Source organism: Phacochoerus africanus, chromosome 12, assembly GCF_016906955.1.
Source record: "Phacochoerus africanus isolate WHEZ1 chromosome 12, ROS_Pafr_v1, whole genome shotgun sequence".
Taxonomy (NCBI): domain Eukaryota; kingdom Metazoa; phylum Chordata; class Mammalia; order Artiodactyla; family Suidae; genus Phacochoerus; species Phacochoerus africanus.
The window spans coordinates 15,509,984-15,535,630 of record NC_062555.1 but is presented as its reverse complement, the minus strand read 5'-3'; the positions used below and the strand labels follow the sequence as shown (position 1 = coordinate 15,535,630).

At 41.8% G+C, this 25,647-nt stretch overlaps 1 protein-coding gene across 5 annotated transcripts in view; it reads right to left on the bottom strand.

The window, feature by feature from the left end:
* MARK1 (microtubule affinity regulating kinase 1) overlaps positions 1-17,231 on the bottom strand; it is a 124,894-nt gene extending 107,663 nt beyond the window's left edge. For 3 of the 5 annotated variants that reach the window (XM_047754704.1, XM_047754706.1, XM_047754708.1), the window contains exon 1: positions 17,040-17,171. In XM_047754704.1, the coding sequence (XP_047610660.1) occupies positions 17,040-17,090 (51 nt within the window). In that variant the 5' untranslated portion in view covers positions 17,091-17,171. Of the gene's footprint in view, positions 1-17,039 lie in introns of all 5 variants that reach the window. The other 2 variants (XM_047754705.1, XM_047754707.1) reach the window with 2 other exon arrangements.
* Between the last annotated feature and the right edge of the window lie 8,416 nt (positions 17,232-25,647).

Genomic DNA, 25,647 nt, shown 5'->3' with positions numbered 1-25,647 from the left:
GTTTCTCCCATCCCACTTTCTACAATAGTCAGCAACCATAATTCTTCTCTCATTTTAATCAAAAGTTGAGAATTATTACAATGTAATCAGCAGCAGCAGCAGAGAACTCAGTGTCTCACTTAGCCTATGCAGTGGCTCTCAGTATCAGGATTACCTGGGCCTTACCCTAGGGAAACTGAGTCAGAACATGGAGTGGGTGGGTGCAGGGATTGGGGGATGTAAATTTGAAAGCATCACCCCCAGTGGATCTGTAAACTCACTATATTTGAGGATAAATAGCCTTGACTTATTAAAATGTGCCAAAAATGTGCCAAATCCTCGGGTAGGTAATAGAGGATATACACAAGTAATAATGGAAGTAACTGCTGACCTCAAAGTATTTTCAACTGAAGAAGCAGAATTTACAAATTTATAAATAGGAAGACAGAATTTACACACAGAGCAACTGCAGAAAAATGTTAACCTCTATGACACAGAATGCTCTTCCAACTCTAGATCAGGTGCCCAATCTTGAAAATCTTTTAAGTATGGACCACTTTAGGAAAACCAACTTATACATTATATATGTACTATTTATTGTCCTAACAGATTATGCACATTAATAAGATGAAAGGTCTTAGACATACATGAAATCTTTAGTAGGGCAAACTTTATGGTATTAACATTACTAATATCATGCAATGTAACTCTGTTGCCTCACTTTTTAAAATTTTGACTTAAAAACTGGTGATACAGAGATTTGAAAGACTGATTTTAAGTGAAGTCTGTCAATACTTGATTTCAATAACTGTCATAGATTTTTTTAAAAAGTACCTCACGAAGATGAAAGCAGTGCATCTTTGGTTACATTTATTTATGATGTCCATATTTCAACCCATCCACCAATTATGTGAAATTTTTTACAAAAGTAATGTTGATAGACACCTTCCTGATGACAATTGGCTCTTCTTAAAAAGTAACTATTTTAGTAACTGTAACAAGTGGCTTCCAAAATCTACTAAGATTTTTGATCTGGAAGATTTATAAACAAGCTAGAAAACTGTCCACATTTTAAACTATACAAGTATGAGAATTTTAGAAATGCCACAGAGTTCAGACTAATAAAATTATATAAGTATGGAAATTTCTGAACACGCATTTTTCAAAAAGTTTATTCTAGCCTTTCTGTAGTACAGTAGGCAAGATATTATGGGGGGACCTCCAAGATAAACATACTTTTTTTAATGCATTGCTGAGCTTGAAAAGTAAAAGAGAAACATCCAAGGAAAAAAGCAAAACAAATAAAAAACCAAATGAATACCAGCTGAGAGTTACCACAAAAGCCAGCAATGCCCTAGGGTCAAATACTAAGCCTTGGACCCACTACAAGTTGGGAGAGCTGAACCTCCAACACCCCCAGTGAGCCAGGATCTCTACAGGAGATGAAAGTGGCCCCAGGTCAATGCGGCAGTCACAAACCTGCTGTAGAGGAAATCAGCCTCAGTTTGGGCTCCCAAGTGTCTCATATATAAAAATCAGACAAATATGAGTTCATCAGCAAAGATCAGCAAATACGGAAAGAAACAAGCCACAGTGAGTAAGCAGACATAAACAAGAGAGCTCAATCCCTAAGGACTTCAGATAATGGAATTTTCAAATATAGAGTGTAAATAACTACATGTTAAATGCTTAATAAAATAAATGTTAAATCACAAAAGTACGCGAAGACCAAGAAAACATTTTAAAAAGCCAGACCGGGAGTTCCTGTCATGGCACAATGGAAACGAATCCGACTAGAAACCATGAGGTTGCAGGTTCGATCCCTGGCCTTGCTCAGTGGGTTAAGGATCCAGCGTTGCCATGAGCTGTGGTGTAGGTCGCAGATGCAGCTCAGATCTGGCATTGCTGTGGCTGTGATGTAGGCTGGCAGCTACAGCTCTGATTAGACCCCTAGCCTGGGAACCTCCATATGTCATGGGTGCAGCCCTAAAAGGGAGAAAAAAAAAAAAGCCAGATCAATCTAAGAGAAAACCTTAGAACTTTTAGAAATGAAAAGCTGAATCAACAAAACTAAAAATTCCACAGATGGGGAAAGAGAAGAGTGCAGCATGTATCCAACACTCTGGCTTTTCAGGGAACCGCCCAAGGGACTGGTTTTTGTCCAGCTCCACTCAGGGTGCTGATGGGAATCGGCACCTGCTAATGCCCAATGGCTGCCGAGAAGAAAAAGAGCCGTGCAGTGTGTTGCTGCTTCAGAGAGACACAACTACAGAAAAGGTTTGAGAGCCCTGAGAATCTCCAGCTGAAGCAAATGGTGAAAACTGTTCCATGTCTGAAGCCAGTACAGAAAGATTAGGAGAAGTAGCCATTTTTAAAATGTGTGTATACTAACACAAAGCTATAAGGAACATGCTGGGGGGGAACACAAAATAATCCAGTCAAGAAAGGAAAATAAATCTCCAGAAAACAAGCCTAAACAGAGGTATATGTATTACGTGACAAAGAATTCAAAATAACTGACATAAAGAGGTTCAAATGAGCTTATGAAAATGATATATGAACAAAATCAGAATTTCAAAAAAGCAATAGAAAAATTTTTCCAAAACAGAAATTTGGGATGACTAAATAAATTCAATAACTAAAGTGAAAAATTCATTAAAGGGGTTCAGCCACAGACTTGATCAAGCAGAAGAAAGAATCAGCCAACTTGAAGATAGGCTAGGGCTTTCTGTTTTGTTTTGTTTTTGTTTTTGTTTTGTCTCGTTGCCTTTTCTAGGGCCACTCCTGTGGCATATGGAGGTTCCCAGGTTAGGGGTCTCATCAGATCTGTAGCTGCCAGCCTATACCACAGCCACAGCAATGCGGGATCTGAGCCCTATCTGCGACCTACACCACAACTCACAGCAACACCAGATCCTTAACCCACTGAGCAAAGCCAGGGATCGAACCTGCAACCTCATGGGTCCTAGTCAGATTCGTTAACCACTGAGCCACAACAGGAACTCCTCTTTTGTTTTTTATTTTAAATTTTTATTGAAATATAGTTGGTTTACAATGTTATGTTAGTTTCAGGTATACAGCAAAGTGATTCAGTTATACATAAATATATTCTTTTTTTTAATATTCTCTTCCATTATAGGTTATTACGAGATATTGAGTAGTGCTTAAACAGTAGTTCCTGGCTGGTTATATGTGTTTGATATGTAGTAGTGTGTATATTTTAATTCCAACCTCCTAATTTATCCCTCTCCCCTTCCCCTTTGGTAAGCATAAGTTTGTTTTCTATGTCTGTGAGTCTATTTTTTTTGTGAATAAGTTCATTTGAATCCTTTTTCATATTCCACAAATAAGTGATATATGACATTTGTCTTTCTTTGTCTGGCTTACATCACTTAGAATGACAGGTTGTGTGTAATTATCTATTCAGAAGAACAAAAATAAAAAATAATGAAAAATGAGTGAAGAAAGCCTAAAATACTTATGGGACACCTATGGTACTTATGCAGATCAACATCCACATGATGGGAATCCCAGATGAGAAAGGACAAAAAGCTCATTTAAATAAGAAAAAAATGCCTGAAAATTCTCAAATATGGAGAAGAAAATGGATATCTAGATTTAAGAAACCCAAGATGGAGTTCCCGTCATGGTGCAGTGAGAATGAATCCGACTAGGAACCATGAGGTTGCAGGTTTGATCCCTGGCCTCACTCAGTGGGTAAAGGATCTGGTTTTGCCATGAGCTGTGGTGTAGGTCGCAGACGTGGGTTGGATCTGATGTTTGTTGTGGCTGTGGTATAGACCAGCCACTGTAGCTCCGATTGGACCCCAGCCTAGGAACCTCCATATGCTGTGAGTGTGGCCCTAAAAAGCAAAAAGAAAAGAAAAGAAAAAAAAGAAACCCAAGAGACATTAACAGGATGAACCCAAAGATGTCCACATCAAGACACATTATAACTGAATTCTCAAAAGTCAGACAGAAAATTGAAAGCAGCAGGAATAACTACCTGTCACCTACAAAGGAACCCTCATAAACTTAGCAGCAGATTTCTCAGCAGAAAATTTGCAGACCAAGAAAAAAAACAAAACAAAAACAAAACAACCCTGCTAACCAAGAATGCTATATCCAGGAAAAATATTTTTCAAAACTGAAGAAAAGAAAAATTTTCAAAGATAAACAAAAGTTGAGGGAGTTTATCACCACTAGACCTGCCTTTCAAAAAATGCTAAAGGGAGTCATTTGAATTGAAACAAAAAGACACTAAGTAGCAACAGGAAAGCATCAGTATAAAGTTTGCTGGTAAAGGGAAATACATACACAAATACAGAATACTACATTGCTGTAATGATGGTACATGGATTATTTTAATTTTGATACATAAGTTAAAAGACAAAAGTATTTTTTTTTTGTCTTTTTGCTATTTCTTTGGGCCGCTCCCGTGGCATATGGAGGTTCCCAGGCTAGGGGTCCAATTGGAGCTGTAGCCACCGGCCTACACCAGAGCCACAGCAACGCGGGATCCGAGCCACGTCTGCAACCTACACCACAGCTCACGGCAATGCCGGATCGTCAACCCACTGAGCAAGGGCAGGGACCGAACCCGCAACCTCATGGCTCCTAGTCGGATTCGTTAACCACTGCGCCACTACGGGAACTCCGACAAAAGTATTTTAAAAACTATAACTATAAATGTATGTTAATAGATACACAATATGAAAAGATGTAATTTGCACAATCGATAATATAAAGTATTGAGGGAGAAATAAAAGTGCAGAATTGTTTGTCACAGGGAACTGAAGTTATCAGTTTGAAATAGACTGTTATAACTATGAAATATTTTAGATAAGCCCCATGGTAACCACAAAGAAAATACCTACAAGAAGATATTCAAAAGAAATGAGGAAAGAATCAAAGCATGTCACTACAAAAAAAAATAAATAAACAAAACACACAAAAAGACAGCAAGAGATGTTTAGAGACAAGAAGATTCTAAGCTAGAAAACAATTCACAAAACAGCAAAAGTAAATCTTTCCCTATTAATAATGATTTTAAATACAAACAGGTTGGACTCTACGATGGATTTTTTTTTTTTTTAAGTATGAAAATCCCAACTAGGTGCTGTCTAAAATAAACTCACTTTAATTGAGGAAACGCAAATAAATAAAATTAGTAATAATAAAAGAGACAAATCAACTAATTCCACAGAAATAAAAAGGGACAGAAGAGACTGCTATGAACAGTTATACGCCCACAATAAACCAGAAAAAACAGAAATTCCTACAAACACAATCAACCAAGACTAAACCATAAGGAAACAGAAAATCTGGAGAGATATTTAACTAGTAAGGAGATGGAATCATAATCAAAAACCTCCCAACAAAGAAAGGCCTGATATCATATCCTTTACTGGTGAATTATACCAAACATTTAAAGAAAAATTAATACTAGTCCTTCTCAAACTCTCTCAAAAATTGAAGAGAGGGGAACACTTCCTAACTCAGCATATCAGAGCACTACACTTTATGGAACTTTCTGTAATTTTACTGTTCAAGTATTTTTATCTGCTCTGATACATTACACTAATACCAAAGCCAGAAAAATCCACTTCAACAAAAACAAAAACAAAAACTAAAGGCCTATAACCCTAATGCACACAGATACAAATATCCTAAATAAAATATTAGCAAACCAAATTTAACAGCATATTAAAGGATCATACACTAGGACCAACTTGGATTTAGCCCTGGGATACAAAGATGGGTCATATGACAATCAGTGTAATGCATCACACTAACAAATGATAAAAATCACATGATCATCTCTATTGATACAGGAATAGCATTTGACAAAATTCAGTGCTCTTTCATGATGAAAGCTCTTAACACTCCAGGGATAGAAAAATTACCTCAACATAATAAAAAACCACATAAGAAAAGCCCACAGCTAATATCACACTCCCTGAAAGCCTCTCCTCTAAGATCAGGAATAAGGCAAGGGATGCCCGCTCTTGCCTCATATTCAACACAGTACACCAATTCCTCAACATCTCCAAGGGACTGGCTCAAGCACCCCTCCCCCACATGGATACCAAATTCCACAGATGCCCAAATTACTTATATAAAATTGTGTAGTATTTGCATATCACCTACACATATCCTCCAGCATCCAGGTAACTATAAGTAATAGAATAATATGATATAATATAAATAAAAGTTATTTGTAAATAGTTCTTCGTGAACAGCAAATTCAAGCTTTGCTTTATGGGGCTTTCTGTGATTTTATTTTTCAAATATTTTTAACTGCAATTTGTTGAACCCAGAGATGCTGAACCTGAAGGAATAGAGGGCCAGCTTTACTGAAAGTCCTAGTTAAAGCAATTAGGTGAGAAAAATAAAGGACATCCAAAATGAAAAGAAAAAATAAAAGCACCTCTATTTGCAGATGATGTGATCTTATATGTAGAAAACCCTACAGATCACACAACACACACACACTTTGAACTATAAACAAATTCATAAATGTTTCAGTACAAAAATCAACAAAACAAAGTTATGCTCATATACGGTAACAACATATGATGCAAAGAGAAAACTAAGAAAATAATTTCATTTATAATAGCATCAAAAACAATAAAATACTTACAAATAAACTTAACCAAGAGGGCAAAACACTTGTACACTGAAAACTACAAAACACTGCTAAAAGAAATTAAAGAAGAAACAAATATATGGAAAGATCTCCTATGTTCATCAGATTGGAAGATTTAATATTCATAAAATGTCCATGTTACCCAAAGAATCTTACAAATACAATACAATCCCTATCAAAATCTCAATGGCATTTTTTACAGAAACAAATCCTAAAATCCATTTTGAACCATAAGGACACTGAATAGCCAAAACAAATTTGAGAAAGAGGAACAAAGCTGAAATCACTTTCTGACTTCAAAACACATTACAAAGCTGCAATGCTGCAAGTAATAAAACAGCATGGTACTGGTATAAAGACAGACATATAAACCAATGGAACAGAATCAAAAGCCCAGAAATAAACCTATCTATGTATGGTCAAACAATCTTTGACAATAGTGCCAAGAATATTCAAAGGAAAAAAGATGGTCTATATCCATAAATGGTGCCGGGAAAACAGGATATCCACATGTAAAAGAATGAAAACAGACCCTTCTCTTATTCGATACACAAAAGTCAACTCAACAAATAATCTGATTTTTTAGAATGGACAAAGGATTTGAATAGACATTTCTACAAAGAAATGAAGAGATGCTCAACATCGCTAATCATCAGGGAACTGCAAATCAGAACCACAGTGAGGGATGGCTTTATGCTCGGAATATATTATCAAAAAGCAAAACTAGAAAATAACAACTGTTGACGAGGATATGGAGAAAAGGAAACCCTAAAACACTGTTAGTGGGAATACGAAAAGGTGCAGCCACTACAGGAAACAGTACAAAGTTTCCTCCAAAAGTTAAAACTAGCTACTGTGTTACCCAGGAATCCCACTTCTAGGTGTTTACTCAAAAGAACTGAAATCAGGATCTCAAAGAGATATTTCTACTCCCATGTTCACTGCAGCCTCATTCACAATAGACGATATGAAAACAACCCAAATGTCCATCAAGAGCTAAATAAAGAAAATTTGTGATATACATTCAATGGAGTGTTTTCCAATCAAAAAAAAAAAAAAAAGGAAATTTTGTCATATGCTACAACACAGATGAACCTTAAAAATACTCTTCCAAATGAAATTAGCCAGTCATAGAACAATACAGTCTAAACCCAACTGGGCCAAGATGGCAGAGTAGAAAGAACCTGAGCTCATCCCCTCTCAAGAATATGCCAAAATCGCAATGATCTGCAGAACAACCATCACTGAAAAGCCTGAAACCTATCAGAAAAGATCTTCCACAACTAAAGTCATAAAGACAGAACCACAACAAGACATGTAGACAAAAATCAAGTGCCATACTCCCTGGATGGGTGTTCCAAAACCTGGAGAATAATTACACTGCAGAGATTCTCCAGTATGAGTTAGAGCCCTTTGCCCCACACCAGGCTCTCCAGTCTTGGAGTCTAACTCCAGGAACATGAGCCCCCAGACCATTTGGCTTTGAAAGTCTGCAGGGCATAATCTGGGGAGCCCCATAGGACTGGGGCTATTTCAGAGACTTCGCTATTAAACGGGGCACACAAAATCTCACATGTTCCAGGACCTGGGGCAAAATATTCTATTAAGCAGTCACTTAATAGAAGCATGGAGCAAACCTAACTGCTGATCTTCGAGCATCTCCCAGGGATATGGGGTGTGGCTTCAGCTCACACCAGTGACCCCTTTTATCTCATGGATGCTCATGCTGGAAGTGCATTGTGGGATCCTCCCTCTAGTTTGTCAGAACCAAGATCTGGGCCCACACAAGAGTCCATGGGCCCCAGTGCTGGGATACCTCAGGCCAAGCAACAAGCTGGGTGGGGACGCATCAGCAGACAAGTTGCCTAAAGACCCTCTGAGTCCACAGCCATCTGTAGAGACACAGCCCTGCCCACCAAAGGGCTAAGGACCCAGTTCCACCCGCAAGTGGACAGGCACCAGTTCCAGAATTTGCAGGGCCCCCACCCTGCCTTCAAGGAAGCCTGCTGTAACCTCTGAAGTAAACTTAACTACCAAGGAGACAGACACCAGATGCAAGAAAAGAACAATCCTACAGCCTGCAGACACAACCTATCCTCAGCAGGCCAGACCCTAACCTGAGACCAGTTGGGCTCTGGCCCTGCCTACTAATAGGCCAATATACGCAAGACAATCTGGACCCCATATCCAACTGTGTCAGGAACCAGCCCCCCAACCAGTGGCCTGACACCAGCTCTGACATCCCTAGGCCCTGCAACCAGACTCCAGGGTCCAGCACTGTCTGTGAGCAATCTAGCACTAACTGTAGGATCTGGCATTGCCAGGAACCTCCATGTACCGCAGGTACGGCCCTGAAAGACAAAACAAAACAAAACAAAACAAAACTCTACCCAGAAAGACTGCTGTTCAGATTTGATGGAAAGATTAAAAGCTTTATAAATAAGCAAAAGCTAACAGTTTAGCACCACCAAACCAGGTTTACAACAAATGTTGAAGAAATTTCTCTGGGTGAAAAAGAAAAGGCCACAACTAGAAACATCAAATTATGAAATGGAAAAGCTCAGTGCTGTGAAAGCAAATTTACAGTAAAATTAGGAAATCAATCATGTACAAAGCTAGTAGAAAACTTAAAAGACAAAAGTACTAAAAATCATCTATATCTACAATAAGCAGTTAAGGGATACACAAAACAATTAGATATAAAATATGGTATCAAAAACAGTCTTCATAAGAGGAGAAGAGTATAAATACAGGGTTTTAAAAATGCATTTGAAATTAAAAGACCAGCAACTTAAAACAATCACATATATATACAGATTGCTAAGTAACAACCTCATGGTAACCACAAACCAAAATTCTATAATAGATACACACACACACAAAAAGAGAAAAGGAATCCAAGCACAGCACTAAAGATAGTCAGCAAATCACAAAGGAAGGGGGAAAAAAACCTATAAAAACAACCCTCAAACAAGTAATAAAATGTCAAGAACATACATACCAATAATTACTTTAAATTTAAACAGACTAGGTGAGCCAATCAAAAGACAGAGCAGCTGAATGGATACAAAAACAAGGTCTTTATACATAGTGTTTACAAGAAACTCACTTCAGATCAAAAGGCACATATAGACTGAAAGTGAGGGGATGAAAAAAGGTATCCCACGCAAATGGAAATCAAAAGAAATCCAGTGTAGCAATACTTACATCAGACAAAATAGACCTTAAAATAAAGATTGTCACAAGAAACAAAGAAGGAAACTGCATAATGATCAAGGAATCAATCAAAGAAGATAAAGCAACTGTAAATATATATGCTCCCAGCATAGGAGCACCTAAATACATAAAACAAGTATTAATGGATATAAAGGAAAAAATGGACAGTAACACAATAGTAGGGGAATTTAAAACCCTACTTGCATCAATGGACATATCATGTGGAAAAGAAAATCAATAAGGAAACACTGGCATTAAAAGGCAAAATAAACCAGATGGAACTGGAGCAGTCCATCCAAAAGCAGTAGAATGCACATGGAACATTCTCTAGGAAAGGTCATTGCTAGGCTACAAAACAAGCCTCAGTAAATTTAAGAAAACTGAAATCCTGTCTGGAATCTTTCCAACCACAACACTATGAAACTAAAATCAACTTTGAGAAAAAAACTGCAAAAAAAAAAAATACATGGAGGCTAAACAATGTGCTAGTAAACAACCAATAGATCACTGAAGAAATCTAAAAATTGAATTAAATTTAAAAAATACTAAGAGATGAATGAAAACAAAAACACAACAATGCAAAATCTATGGAATGCAGCAAAAGCAGTTCTAGGAGAAAAGTTTATAGTAATACAAGCATCTCAGGAAACATAAAATCTCAAATAAACAACCTAACCTTACACCCAAAGCAAACAGAGAAAGAACAAATAAAACCCAAGGTTAACAGAAGGAAAGAAATCATAAACACCAAGGGCAAAAATAATTGAAATTGAGACCAAAAAAAAAAGTAGTAAAGATCAATGAAGCTAAAAGCTGGTTCTCTGGAAACAGAAACAAAATAAACCTTTAGCCAGACCATCAAGAAAAAGGGAGAGAGGGACCAAATCAATAAATCAGAAATGAAGAAGTTCTGACCAACACCACAGAAATACAAAAGATCATAAGAGACTACTACAAACAACTATATGCCAGTAAAATGGACAACCTAGAAGAAATGGACAAATGTTTAGAAATGTTTAGAATGCTCAGTTCTCCCAAGACTGAACCAGGAAGAAATAGAAAAATGAACAGTCAATTTCCAGTAATGAAATTAAATTAGTAATTTTAATACTGTCAACACACGAAGCCCATAACCAGATCTGTCTTTGTAGATGAATTATACCAAACATTTAGAGAAGAATTAACACCTATCCTTTTCAAACTATTCTCAAAAGAACTTTTTTTTTTGAAAGTAAGGAACACCCCCAGACTTACTCCATGAGGCCAGAATCACGCTAATAACAAAACCAGACAAAGATATCACAAAAAAAGAAAATTACAGGCTAATATCACTGATGAATATAGATGCAAAAATCCTCAACAAAATATTAGTAAATTGAATCCAATAATACATTAAAAGGATTACACACCATGATCAAGTAGGATTTATCCCATGTATGCAAGGTTTCTCAATATTTGTAAACCAATCAATGTAATATACTACATTAATGAAGAATAAAAACCACATCTGGACAGATGCAGACAAAGCTTTAGAGAAAGTTTAATAAACATTTGTAATTAAAAACTCTCCAGAAAGTGGGCATAGAGGGAACACACCTCAACATGATAAAGACCCTATATGACAAACCCATAGCTAACAAACCTCATGATCAATGGTGAAAAGCTGAAAGCATTTCCTCTAAGATGAGGCACAAGACAATGATTCCCACTTTCACCACTTTTATTAAACATAGTTTTGGAAATCTTAGCCATAGCAATCAAAGAAGAAAAAGAAATAAAAGGAATCAAATTGGAAAGAAGTCAAACTGTCACTGTTTGCAGATGACATGACACTACACATAGGAAATCCTAAAGACACCACCAGAAAACTGCTAGAGCTCATCAATGAATTTGCTAATGTTGCAGAGTGCAAAATTAACATACAGAAATCTTTCATATTTCTATATGCTAACAATGAACTATCAGAAAGAGAAAAAAGGAGACACTTAATTACATTTACCGTCACACCAGAAAGAATAAGATACCTAGGCATAAACCTACCTAAAGAGGTAAAAGACCTATATTTGGAAAATCATAAGGCACTGATGAAAGAAACTGAAGAAGATAAAACAGATGCAAAGACATATCATGTTCTTAGATTGAAAGAATTAATATTGTTAAAATGACCAAACTACCCGAAGGCAATCTACGGATTCAATACAATCCTTACGAAAATACCAGTAACATTTTTCACAGAACTAGACTAAGTAATTTTAAAATCTGTTTGGAAACACTAGAGACCCAGAAGAGACAAAATAATCTTGAGAAAGAACAAAGCTGGAAGCATCACACTCCCTGATTTCACACTGCATTACAAAGCTTCAGTAATCAAAACAGTATAGTACTAGCACAAAAACAGACACATAGATCAAAGGAACAGAATGGAAAGAAGTAGACAATGGAACATCAACTGAAAATTGGAGACTGAGTGAAGCTATCTTTCAAGAAAACAGGCAAAATATATTTTCATATATAAAAAAAGAAAGTTTTTGACTGACAAAGCTTCACCAAGGGAACTTCAAGGAGGTCTTCCAGGAAAAGGGAAAAATGACCTCCGAATGCGATGGAAAAGGAATGAGAGAAAGTAAAAATTCAAACTTATGCGGCTGTTTAAACAATATAAGCTTTGAGAGAGAGAGCTAATAATAGCATCGAGGTCAGAAGGAAAATGACAGAAGGCAAAGATTTTTTTTTTCCACAGTGGACTGTCCTGCATACCCACTCCAGAGACCAATGGTACGGACCACACAGAACCAGATCTTCAGCTACAGTGGACGGCAACACCGGCTGCCATCATTTCAGAAGTCTCCTTCAAACCACAAGCCATGAAGGATGTGTAAGTTTGGCATAAGGGGAAAAGATCAGACACTTCAGAGAGAGAAAACAGCAAAGGGTCCAAAATGAGATAAGCATGGGCTACTCTGTTCTTCCTCTAATAGAGTACCTCCTATCATTCTGCACGTTCTTTTAAAACCTCTAAGACAAAACCAAACAAACCAAAAACCGCCTCGGGAAGCAACAGCATGAGTAGAGCAAGGGTGGGACATCAGAGAGTCATCATGACCTCAGGCAGGTCCCGGCACTCGCTGAAGGCTTCGTGGTGTGTAATATCTACCCTTTCCAGCGTCAGTGGCAGACTTTGAGGACAAATGAAAAAAAATGCAAAGGGGAATGTTATACCACTGATCTCGTATATATCACTACCAGTCACTTGACTGGCACTAGGGACAAAGGACACAAAGCCAATCAGCAATGAGAAGGCAACGTGATAGGTACTGGGATGTATGCACAGGTGCTGAGAAAACCCCACAGGAGCAGCAAAAGCACGCTTCCCTCTCGCCCTTTCACATTATCAACAAGGATCCCCATCAGGCAAACCACTGAGATCCACCTTCGTACCTGTAAAAGTCACCGCAGTGACTTTCAGATCCATGCAAGGAATCACCGTCAAGAGTTTTGTCATTAAAAGTTGCAAAATAGGAGTTCCCGTCGTGGCGCAGTGGTTAGCGAATCCGACTAGGAACCATGAGGTTGCGGGTTCGGTCCCTGCCCTTGCTCAGTGGGTTAACGATCCGGCATTGCCGTGAGCTGTGGTGTAGGTTGCAGACGCGGCTCGGATCCCGCGTTGCTGTGGCTCTGGTGTAGGCCGGTGGCTACAGCTCCGATTCGACCCCTAGCCTGGGAACCTCCATATGTCACAGGAGCGGCCCAAAGAAATAGCAAAAAGACAAAAAAAAAATAAATAAATTTAATCAGTTTTAAAACTAATCCCAAGAAGGAATCAAATCAGGTTCCTTTACACTGATCACAGAAAGCTAGTCTGGACACACTGGATCCATAAAAATAAGCCCAGAGTTTTTCTTAAACATAAAAAAAAAAAAATCTTGCTTCGTTTAAAAGTAATGAGTAATAATGGTACTATATTATCTACATCCATGCTAGAGGTATCCACGTACAATCTAAAAGAGGCCAAAAAAAGAAATATTTCGAATATCCATTCTCTTTCAGGACTTACTCTTTACACATTTTGCGCAAATTGATGATCTATAAAATAGCTTTCTACTTCACTATGAAGTATTTATTGCCTTTAAATTAACCACTGGTTGTTCTGTTGTGTTTACTCACTGGAGGCCTATTGACAATGCACACACAAATCCTTCAGCTAGGAAAATACTTGTGAAAAAATACACACAGAATGTTCTCAAGCAAAAGTAATTCCTACTCTACTACATATAGTAGAAAAAAAGGGGGCTATTTATGACTAATGTTACAGTGCTGTAACACACCTTTAAATTGATCTTTATATATATTAGTGACACGGGGAAGGATGGATATTACGTATTCCCGAGGACCCCAAATCCATTTACATACGACTAAAGGGTTTATAATAACTGCAAATGACAATAAAATTCAAAGATTTTAATTGGAGCTACAGCTGCCAACCTACACCACAGCCACAGCAACATGGGATCCAAGCCGCATCTTCGACCTACACCATAGCTCACGGATCCTTAACCCACTGAGCGAGCCCAGGGAGGGATCGAACCCGCAACCTCATGGTTCCCAGTGGGATTCGTTTCCGCTGCACCATGATAGGAACTCCTCAAAGATTTTTTTAAATTACTGTACTTGTTTAAATTAAAATGTGTTTGGCGGTAATAAAACATTTTTCGTTATGTCCTTAATATTCCAAAGGGCTTAGAAGCATTTAATCATCACACAAATGGAAATTTTCACAACCGCTTTTTAAAATATGTCAATTTAACTGAAAACAAGTACAAACACATGTTCATTTTGACTACCGTACTGGCATTAATACATTAGCTAACCAGCAGATTTGTTCCTGTATTTCCCTGATGAGAGGTAAGCAAGGCTGGCTAATGACAGTTACTACCAAGGAGAGAATAAAGAGAGAATAGTGATTTAATAGCCATCACTGGCGATCCCTTTGATAAACACCTACTGCACCTATAAAGCACTTGAGCTCTGTTTACACGCTCCTCTCTGTGGCACAGGACTCCTTTAGGGCTGTATTTACCTTTCTTGTCAAGTTCCTCGAGGGGAGAGGCCTTGTTTTAAATACTACTTCTGTATCCATTCCAGCTCAAAAACAAAGCTGGAGTGCATACATATTGATACATCAACAGCAGTGGTATAACAGATACTTTCCCTGGCAAAGCAGGAGAAAATCAGGTGGGTAAACAGCTAAATGAAGGCGGAGTCATGCACAACACAACCCACAACAAGGGACAAGACCATCAGAGTGACTGAAAAAACACGCTCACCACCACAGCAAGGGAGTTTTCAGAGCCTAGTTTTCAGAAGGTACAACAAAACGCATCCTACCGGCGCCGCTTAGCTGCCCCCCCCCCCCCTTGGGTCGTACATGGGATGCTGCGTTGCCTACTTTTCCCTGATGCCTCTCATGTCTCAGGTCTGCAGAAAGCCCCTTCTTCGCACGACTATAGAGACAGCTGCTGTAATACAAAATCTAAAAGAAAAATGTATTCTTCCACCTTTCCTAGGTTAAAAAACAGTGTTTTAGGACAAAAACAAAGGTCATCTGTCTTACTTATCATTCCTACCGAATGCCAGGGGCATTCTGTCAGAAAAATTCCATCCCAACTCGGCTTGAAAATCAACTTTAACCCAATTTTGCATCTTTTCCGGTCACCTTCTTCAACCGATCTCTCGGTCAAAACTGTAAATAGATTCCATTTGTAAAAACAATTCTGAGATGGTTTGGAAACAGTTATGATGCACCATAAGTCATAACTGATTGGGTCAGCAGCCTTACACTGTATATTTCCCATTTTAAATGGATGAGACTCGAGAAGACAAAAGCATACTCTGAAATACCTTCCTGGGCCGCCTACAATCGGCTCTTACCGAAATTTCTTCGCCTTTCCTATCAGTATATTAAGTTTCTGAGCTCCTCTACTCTCCAAAATTCAATAATCTGTTTATACCTCCTCCCCCCAGCACCTCAGGGCTGAGTCTGGATCTCTTCTCTCTTATACCTTTTGTCTGAGAACGCCAAAGCCTTTCATCATTTTATTTTACCAACCCCAGGAAGGCAGCGGTGCACCAAGAGCGGCGAGTCAAGGAGTGAACTAGACAACCAGGGAGGCTGGACAGCCGACCAAAACTTAGCAGCCCTTTAGCTCCTGAAAACCAGGCAGAAAAATCAGCCAAGGCCCTCCTTACAGGGTCATGAGGGCTTACAAAAAATTTTTTTTTGTTGAAACCTTTCCCACAAAGGGACTCGCACACACACACACACAATTGTACTTTTCAGAACGTGGAGATACAACTGATCTGGTTCTTTAGGTATTCAAGAGTGTACACACCAGGGGCATCTGCCTCTAGATAAAAACTCCTGAGGGCAACTTGATCAAAGACACAGAAAATCCTTCCTTCAAAGAAATGCACCTTGTGACACTCCAAGGAGGAGGAGAGGTATTTAAAGTAAAACCTGCCCTGAATTATCACCACTGACTCGTGGAAGAGAAGCAGAAGCCCTTGGCTTCATCTGGCCTTTAAACATTTTGCTGTAACCCCGGGGCCACAGAAGCTGCCGGTGAAATTCTTGCCCTCGTGTCTATAGAAGAGTATCACACAGCGGCATGAAACTCAGATACCCACTCACGCAGTCATCTCCACTCCCATTCTCGTCCCTTCCATTCCCCACCGTCCCCCTCCGGTGCCCACGACCCAGATGCCCAAATGTGGACCCAATGGTACAAAAAGCCAAGTCATGGGGCAATGCAGGGGTTGGGGCTGCAAAGGACCGAAGGAGCCAGCAAAGCCAGGGGAGACGAGGCAGTCGGCCGGCCGGCTCATCCGTGATCAGAAAGCAAGACCTTGGGGCGGGGATGCAGAACGCCGAGCGGAAATAAAGCCCCTCGAGACGCGCCCTCTGCCAGCGCCCCGCGCCTCTCTGCGCGGCATCACCGGTCTCCGCGAGGACCGCCTCCCGGCAGGGCCCCCGTCGCCCCGGGCCGAGCACCCAGGGGCTGGAAGGGAGAAGGCGGGCTGGGCGGGGGCTCCGGCGGGACCCGCGGCGGGGGCCACTCGGCGGCCCGCGGAGGGGAAGCGGGTCCGGCGGCGCCGTGGCCCGGCCGCCGCCGCCGCCGGGGAGGCTCCGGCTACTCACGTTCTCCGTGTCCCGCTCGTTCACCGTCGGCAATGGCGTCCGGGCCGACATCTTGTGCGGGCGGCGGGCCGGGCCGGGGTCTCGCGGGCGGGCCGGGCTGCGGGCCGGGGGGGCGGCGGCGGGGCCGGGCGCGCGGCTCCCGCAGGCCGCGGCGGCGCACCGAGCGGCCCCGGCGGGGCGCGGGGGCCGAGGACGCGGAGGCGGGGGCGGCGAGGCGGGCGGGATGCGGCGCCGCGGCGGGAGGCGGGGCGGGGGCGGCGTCCGGCAGCACCGGGCTCTCGGGCCGTGGCCACGACCAAGCGGCGCCGCAAGTCACGGCTCGGCTCGTGCCTCCGAGCGCGGCCGGGAGCCGGGAGCAGCGGCCCTGACAGCGCCGCCCGCCCCGCCTTAGGTGAGCGGCGCCGCCCGGCCGAGCCGCAGCCACGCGCCCGGGCCCCGCGCGCCCCGCACGCCCGGCCCCCTCGGTCCGCGCGGTCCCCGCCGCCGCCGCCGCCGCCGCGCCTGAGCCCGGAGGAGCGGCCCGAGCAGGCTGCGCTGAGAGCGGCGGGCGCGGCACGCAGCGCCCAGAGGCACTTGGCGGCCGCCGCCGGGTGGGCGGGCGCCAGCCGAGGGGGCCTCTCCATTCATTCCCTCATTAGGGATGCGGGGCCGCCTCCGCCGCCGCCTCCTCCCGCGCTCCCTCGCCCGCCCGTCCCCGGGCTGATTTTTGTTTCTCGCCCCGCCCGCGGAGTACGGTCGCCTCAGAGCCTCTGGTGCTTTTGATTTTGATTCCTGTTTGGGTTTTGCTGGGTAGAGGTGGGGGCGCGCTGATGCAACTGAGGGGTCCCTTTTTGTCCGTGTCGCTGGAGAAGAAAGGGTAGGATCCTACCCTGGATCCGCCACTGCCTGTCTCCCACCTCGGGATCTTGCCCTTCCTACGTTCATGCCCGCCTTCCTCCCCCCGCTTCCCAGCTTTCTCGCTGCCTGCTCTCCCCTGAGCCCTCGCGCAGTCCCCTTCTCCAGAGAGCCCTTGGGTTCACGGTCACCCTAATAGTTGGGCAGAGGGCACAAAAGCCCGTACAACCGCCAGCAGCCTCGGAGGCGCGGCTGCAAGAACCCTGTGCAAAGGGCTCAGGCCAGACAGCTCGCCGAGGTGCCCGGGACGGTGCGGCCTCCTTGGGAACCCGGCCGGCGGAAGAGGTCGCCAGGCGCCCTGCGCAGCACCCCCCGGCGTGGCTGAGCCCCGGGAGTCACGACGCTTACACTGGCTGATCGTCACTTCCTGGGACGCAAGGAAGTGTCACTTAGGAGAGCTTGTGGAGGGAGAGAAGAGAGCTGCCTCTGATTCTTGGCCCTGTCCTACCTCCTCCAGGTGGCTTCCTCACCCTGCCACCCACCTGCCACATCTGACATCCCGCGGACGTCGCTATGCAAATATGCGTTACCCGTTAGTCCCTTAAGGCAATGCTGCTTCTTGCGATCATATTTGAGAGCTTACATTTGGTACACTCAGTCTCTAGGACAAAAACCTTACCATCTCCCTATTCCTCGTCTTTTCAATATATCTTTTTCACTTTCATGACTGGGCAGGAAGATAAAAGCAATAGATAGAAGGGGATAAATCCAATTTTAGAGTCACTTCCTTAAGGCTCCAGTGGGAATCTTAAGATGATGGGAAATTCCTCCTTTCTCCTGTCCTTCATCCGTTTGAAGGAATCCCTGCACCAGATGGTTTTTATCCTGACTCATTAAAGGTTGTTTCTGAAAAGTTAACATTTGACCCTTAAAACATGTTCTAAAAGACTTAAAAATAGCAGTTGCAAAGATATCCTCTGAGGAAAAAAAAAAAATTCTCACCCAATATATATACCCACTTCCAGAAAATCGTCTATGTATTTATTTCTTTAGCGTTTTATTTCTAGACACTTCCCAATTTCACAAAGCAAGTAAATTTGGCAAGATCCCTTAGGGTGTTTATTACCCTTCCTCAAACAGAATTCAGGCTTCTGAAGTGTAAGACTGCATATTAAGATAGGGTGTGCAGGAGTTCCCACTGTGGCTCAGTGGGTTATGAACCTGACTAGTATCCATGAGGATGTAGGTTTGATCCCTGGCCTGGGTGGGTGGGTTAAGGATCCTGGCGTTGCTATGAGCTGCGGTGTAGGTTGCAGATACAGCTTGGATCTGGCATTACTGTGGCTGTGGCTGTGACAGCTCCGATTTGACCCCTAGCTTCGGAACTTCCATATGCCACAGGTGTGACCCTGGGGAAAAAAAAAAAAAAAAAAGGACACAGTGTGCAACTGGGAATGCCAAGCTTTTTACAGTCCCTATTCCAAGATCCTGAATCACCAAGATATACTGAAGTTGCCAGGGTAGAAACTTGTACTTTTCTGATCAATTACAGTGCTTGCTGCCAATTAGTGGTGCAGCCACTGCAAAGTGCCTTGCATTACAACAGTCTCCCTGTTAACAGGAAACAAGCATCTGTGAAAGGGTGTTCAACCCCATTGGACTACGAATCATTCCTTCAACTAGTAGCTCGGGTTTTGCTTTTCAATGCCCAGTCACATATCATCCTGTGTCTTTATCTTGAGATGACCCAGACAGGCATATTTCTTTCCTTTTTACAAAAGCCCACTCAACGGGTGTATTCAAGATTATAGCTGCACCCAGGTTAATAGTGTACAGGAAAAAAAGAAAGAGAGAGCGAGAACTGGAATATATGCTACTGTTCAATCTTGTACGAGTCCCAGGATCAACATGTTCACCTCGTAAGGTCATTAGACCTCTGAGATGCGATGGCTAATTAGAGACAGAACTCAAAGGAGAGCCCAGGATTCTGGCCCAGTGGCTTCCAAGACTTTCAAGTGTACAGGACAGTCATGGGCAAACCCCTTAGCTATATTTGCTACACTCTGCTTCCATATTGAAACTTACTAAATAATTCATACTAATAGTAAGGGATGCTTATTTTTTTCAATCAACCTAAAAAGATGGTTTTATAGCAACGGGGCTACCTTCAGAGAGAATTGTAATTGAGTGGATAATTCGTATCCATAATTCTGGTTAACAAAATAGACTAGAAACAACTCTATCCCTAAAAATGGCACTCAAAGAATCCTATTCATACCCACAATTTTAGAGTTGGTATATAAATTTCACTTTGCATGAGTTAGGAAAAAGTCATTGTGTTTTTTTTAAATGGAATTACTGAGCATACCCCCGTTTGGGCTCTCTGTCCCTTAAAATAGCGTGAGGCTGTACTGTGATGGAATGAAAACTGTTTAGTTGTAGTCCTTAAGACTGATTGGGAGTAATTCGAAAACAAAAGAAAAATAAAGATCTACAAGGTGCTAAACCCACACTGAAATGTGCTAAATGAGCACTGCCTCCCAGCAGCTCTACGGAGCAGAATTCTCTAGAACTACGCAGTCCTGTATAGTAGGTGCCAACTACTGTGGCTATTGAGTTCTTGATAGGTCGAGAGTTCAACTGAGGAGCTGAACTTTTCATTTGATATCTAAAATAGTTTAAAAACTGACATTTGATTCACTTATTGGAAATTTTCCAATTACGTTGGGAAAAACTTGGGTACATGAATCTATTTTTTTCAACTGTAAATATTCTGAAATCTAAACCCAGATTTATCAGGTTTTTTTTTTTGTTTGTTTTGTTTTGTTTTTTGCTCTTTAGGGCCACACCTCTGGTGTATGGAAGTTCCCAGGCTAGGGGTTGAATCGGAGCTGCAGCTGCCAGCCTACACAACAGCCACAGCAATTCAGGGATGTGAGCGGCATCCAGACTTATACCACAGCTCAGGGCAATGCTGGATCCTTAACCCACTGAGCGAGGCCAGGGATCGAACCTGCGTCCTCATGGATACCATTTGGGTTCGTTACTGCTGCTGCTGCTCTACAACAGGAACTCCTAAACCCAGATTTAGATAAATTTAGAAAATTTACCTTTTGAATTGTGATGTGCTGTAAGTATAAAATGCACGCCGATTTTTAAAGACTTAGCAGGGAAAGAAAGAGTGTAAGTTATCCCTTTAAGAAATTGCTAATATTTTGACATGTGTTAAATAAGATATATTATTACAATCAATTTCAGTTATTTCTTTTTCCCTTTCCAAACATGGGTACCGAAAAATAGAAAATTACATATGTAACTTAAAGCATATTGGACGGCACTTCTCCATAAGGTGAAAACTGAGAATAAAGAGGTTTAGTTGCTGCAAAATCAAAGAAGCTATTAATAAGTCGCTTGATTAGAAGCTATTAATAAGTCGCTTTTTGACTCAACAAACATTTATTAAGTACCAGTCTACCACATGCCAGTGTAATATTCTTTTTAGAGTGCTAAATAAAATACAGAGTGGATTCATACAAATGTTAACAGATAGCAGTCATTTATAAACAAATAAGTTATCAAATGTGACAGATTCAGCAACGTTCCTAATGAACTCATACACCTGTGTATTTCTTACATGTACTTTAAATGTATCTAGTGTGCCATAGATGTGGCTAGTCAGTCAATAGCTATTTGTGGTGGGCATACTTTGTTTCAGCGCTGTACAAAGCCATCTCTGATCTCTCATTTAGCCACACAAGGAAAGTACAAGATGGGCAGTGCTGGAAGGTAGCAAAGAGTTGTCCCTGCTCAAGAGAAACAGTGGTTAGAAAAAACAAAACAAAACAAACAAAAAACCAAACTTTGATAAAGCCGGGTTTAGATTTCAGAATATTTATAGTTGAACAGATAGATTCATGCACCCAAGTTTTTCCCAACGTAATTGAAACAGTATACAGACTGTTCCTTTCGTAAAATCGACGGTGTCCTGACTGCTCTCCTATCTTTAACAAGGTTAATTTGGATTGCATGTCAACAGTCACCACTTAAAATAGTGAATCGGGACCACAGGAGAAAAGACGTTTCTTGTCTGAGAAACCATGTAAGCCTCCTTCTTTAGGCTGGAGCCACTCTGTGCATCCCCAATCTGTGTCTAGGGGACGTTGAATCTCCTTCCATCCCCCTCGAGGACTCTGGGCTCGGCAATGTCTCACTGTTTGGAAATCCTTAGGTGCACTGTATTGTCTGACTCCTCTGCACCTTTGTGTCCTCTGTTCTCTTTATGGAATGTTCTCCCCTCTTTTCTGCCTGATGGACTTCAGGTCGGTCTTTAAAAACCTTCTCTTAGAGGGCCTCCCTGACACCCTGCCACCTCCCCACACCTGCAGAGCTAATTAATCCCTTCTTTGCACCATCTTCACCTGGCCCAGTCTTCTGCAGTGGCTCTCTTTGAACTGTGTGCCTGGCTGGTCCCCCACACCTCGGTGAGCTGGGGCAAGAAAGGGAATATGCCTTATTTAACTCTTTTCGCCCAGGGCCTCACCACAGTGCCTAGCAATTAATAGATACTCAATTTCCTAAATGATCTTTGTGGACTTGTCCCATGTTGTAAATTTTCCTGCACTTCCACATTCTTTTGAATCTCTAAGAAGCATCGTATGGGAATTAAAAAGATGTTATAGGAGAATCATTAAGGTTTACAACCAGGGATATAGGAGTCCACATAGTATACAGAACTTCTCCTAATACATGTTATTAACTGGGCAGTGGGGAGACGCTCTTCTCTTTCCTACAGAGGAGTAGCTTATCACAGGGCTGCTTATTGTACCACTTTCTGATTGTCCTGTGATCCTTCATGGTTAGCCACACATGGGGGTACCGATCACAGATCTTTCAATAAAACAGTCTTTGGATGAGTTATCTGTGTCAGCCAAGGTGTACTGACACCAAGGACTTAGGAGGAAGCACTTAAATGTAGGCTGAAAAATTACAAGTGGAATCACGTGATGTGGGCGTGCTGCGAGCAATAAAGCTGGCAGACCAGCTCCAGGAAGGGAGTCATCAGCCGTGGGCGGCGGGGGGGGGGGGGTCTTTTCCTAAACAAGCCTTTCTGAAGGATGAGCATCAGGACAGCCCTTGGCACAAACTGGAACAGCCAAACGAGGGACCAGACGCGGGAAGCAACTATGGTGGTGAGTTATGCGCTGGTCTTTAGCAACATCAACCAGAGGCGGCTGAAAATCAGCATTATCTGCATCACCTTTCAAGAAAGGGACATTGGTTATGTGCAGACTCACCTAAGTGTGGATACACCCGTATCATTGTACCTTTCAAAGGGTAGTTTTGTAATGTCACATAGGAAGCAAAGCAATCCTTTGAAAATCTTATGGTAGCCACCCCAAACTAAGAGTCTGGTTATCTTTCACTTGGCATTTGCAAGAACAAATGGAACATAATGTAATGCAACACCCACTTAAACAACACTGTAATTTGATTGTCTGACTTTGAGGACAATATACTGGATGCGTAGTTCCTTAAATTCTTATACTTATTGTCTTAATATAAAAATATCAGTTTGGGGAGTTCCCACTGTGGCTCAGTGGAAACAAGCCTGACTAGTACCCATGAGGATTCGGGTTCCATCCCTGGCCTCCCTCAGTGGGTTAACGATCTGGCGTTGTCATGACCTGTGGTGTAGGTCGCAGACATGACTCAGACCCCATGTTGCTGTGGCTGTGGTATGGCCGGCAGCTGTAGTTCCAATTCAGCCTCTAGCCTGGGAGCTTCCATATGCTGTGGGTGTGGCCTCAAATTTAAAAAAATTTTAAAAAGAACCCAACATAGTGTCTGTGAGGATGTGGGTTTGATTCCTTGCCTTCATCACTGGGTTAAGGATCCTGCATTGCCACAAGCTCTGGCATAGGCCTCAGCTGCAACTCCAGTTCAACCCCTAACCCAGGAATTTCCATGTGCTGCAGGTGCGACTGCAAAAGAAAAAAAATCAAGCTTTGCAGTGTCTTTCCATAAACTCAATTTATTCAGTCCCTTCAATTTTTTTTCTATGTAAAGCTGTACACGACTTGTGTTTTGATGATTTTCTTTCCTACCTACGCAAATATTGACACCATTTGTTACTTTGCTTTTCATTCATTCATTTCTTTAAGATCATTGAGCCCTGCTAATGCCAGGCACTATATTAAACTCTCCAGAAAGAGCAGTAGATAAAATAGACAAAAATCCCCACCCACACAATGTTAGCATTTGGTTAGGCACTTCCAGCGTCTAGACAGTTCAAAAGCAGAGGCTCCCATAAAACAAATAATCTTTTAGGCTATGCATTGGCTATTTTGCTCTTTTAGCAGACAGAAGCGCCCAGGTCTAATTTATTTTTTTAAGTAATGAATTGCAGTAGTTAGCCCTTTTCTTCAATCCAAAGGTAATTGCTTTCTCTCTTAATATTTTGGCCTTTCTCCAGTAAGCTTTTGTACAAACAGCTTCGACTGGTTCCACAAGTAGCTTGGGTGCTTTAGAATCATAATAATGATGCTTCCTGACGGGGTGGCTTGTATTTGATCTACATGTTGTAATATTATCCAAGCTTTATTATCTCAACACCAGCATACTCACCACATTTCATCATTATGAACTACTTTATCTTCAATCACTGGTCTTTTTTTTCCCTATATTATTAGCCCCAGAAAAACTATCGATCTTTTTGTAGTTCAGCAAGAATCTTATAATAGATAGGAATCTACATTTAGAACCATTTTAGCAGTACTTTTTTATTTTCCAGATAAAGAGACAGTTTCAGAAAGTTCCTATAAAAATTAAGCCCTCCCCTGGAGATCCTGCTGTGGTTCAGTAGGTAGCGAACTGGACTAGTATCCATGAGGACATGGGTTCGTTGCGCTGAGCTGCGGTGTGGGTCCCAGATGCAGCTTGGATCCAGCGTTGCTGTGGTTGTGCTGTTGACCTGCAGTTACAGCTCCGATTCGACTGGTAACCTGGGAACTTCCCTGTGCTGTGGGTGTGGCCCTAAAAAACTAAAAAGACCAAAAAAAAAAAAAAAAAAGCTCCCTCTTACTGACTTTAATGGTATTACTGCTTTTCCTGTGCAGCTCTTATACTCGTGAGTACCAGGGAGGCACTGAAAGCATTCTTCCCAAAACTGCATCTTCAGAGCCCAGAATGGTGCCTAGGATGTGGGGCTGACTCATTTAACGTTGATTGGGAGAATGAATCAGATTTGATCATTTCTCTGAATTTGCACACATGTTTTCAGGTCCTAGATTTCTTTCGGACAGCCTTAGTATATTGCCCCTCAGAAGTGAAGGACCAGTTTAGGTGCCCAAACTCTTTTCCAAACTCTTTCCAGACCACTGTCTTGCCAGTCACTCCTGGGGCCCTTGTTTCTCATTGCCTCACAGCTCAGGTGCCAAGGCTCCCAGATGAACGTTCTTCGCTATTGGCCAATATCTTCTTCTGCTAGTCCTAAAACAGGCACCCAAATTTCTAACGTTGGAAATGCCTCTTTTTAAAAGCATGAAAATCATGGAACCAGCAGGTTAGAGGATTACCATGACTAGAATCCAGGTTTACTTATATGTGAAAAAAAAATGTGTTTCCTTTGTAATAGTTTAACCATTCTTTTTACTGTCTGCTTATGTCATATGCAACCTTAATTCCACCTTAACACGAAGCCACAAGTCAATTGCACTCTACTGAGCACCTACTATGTGCTCAGTGCTATATTAAGAACAGCTATGCCCAAGGTCTG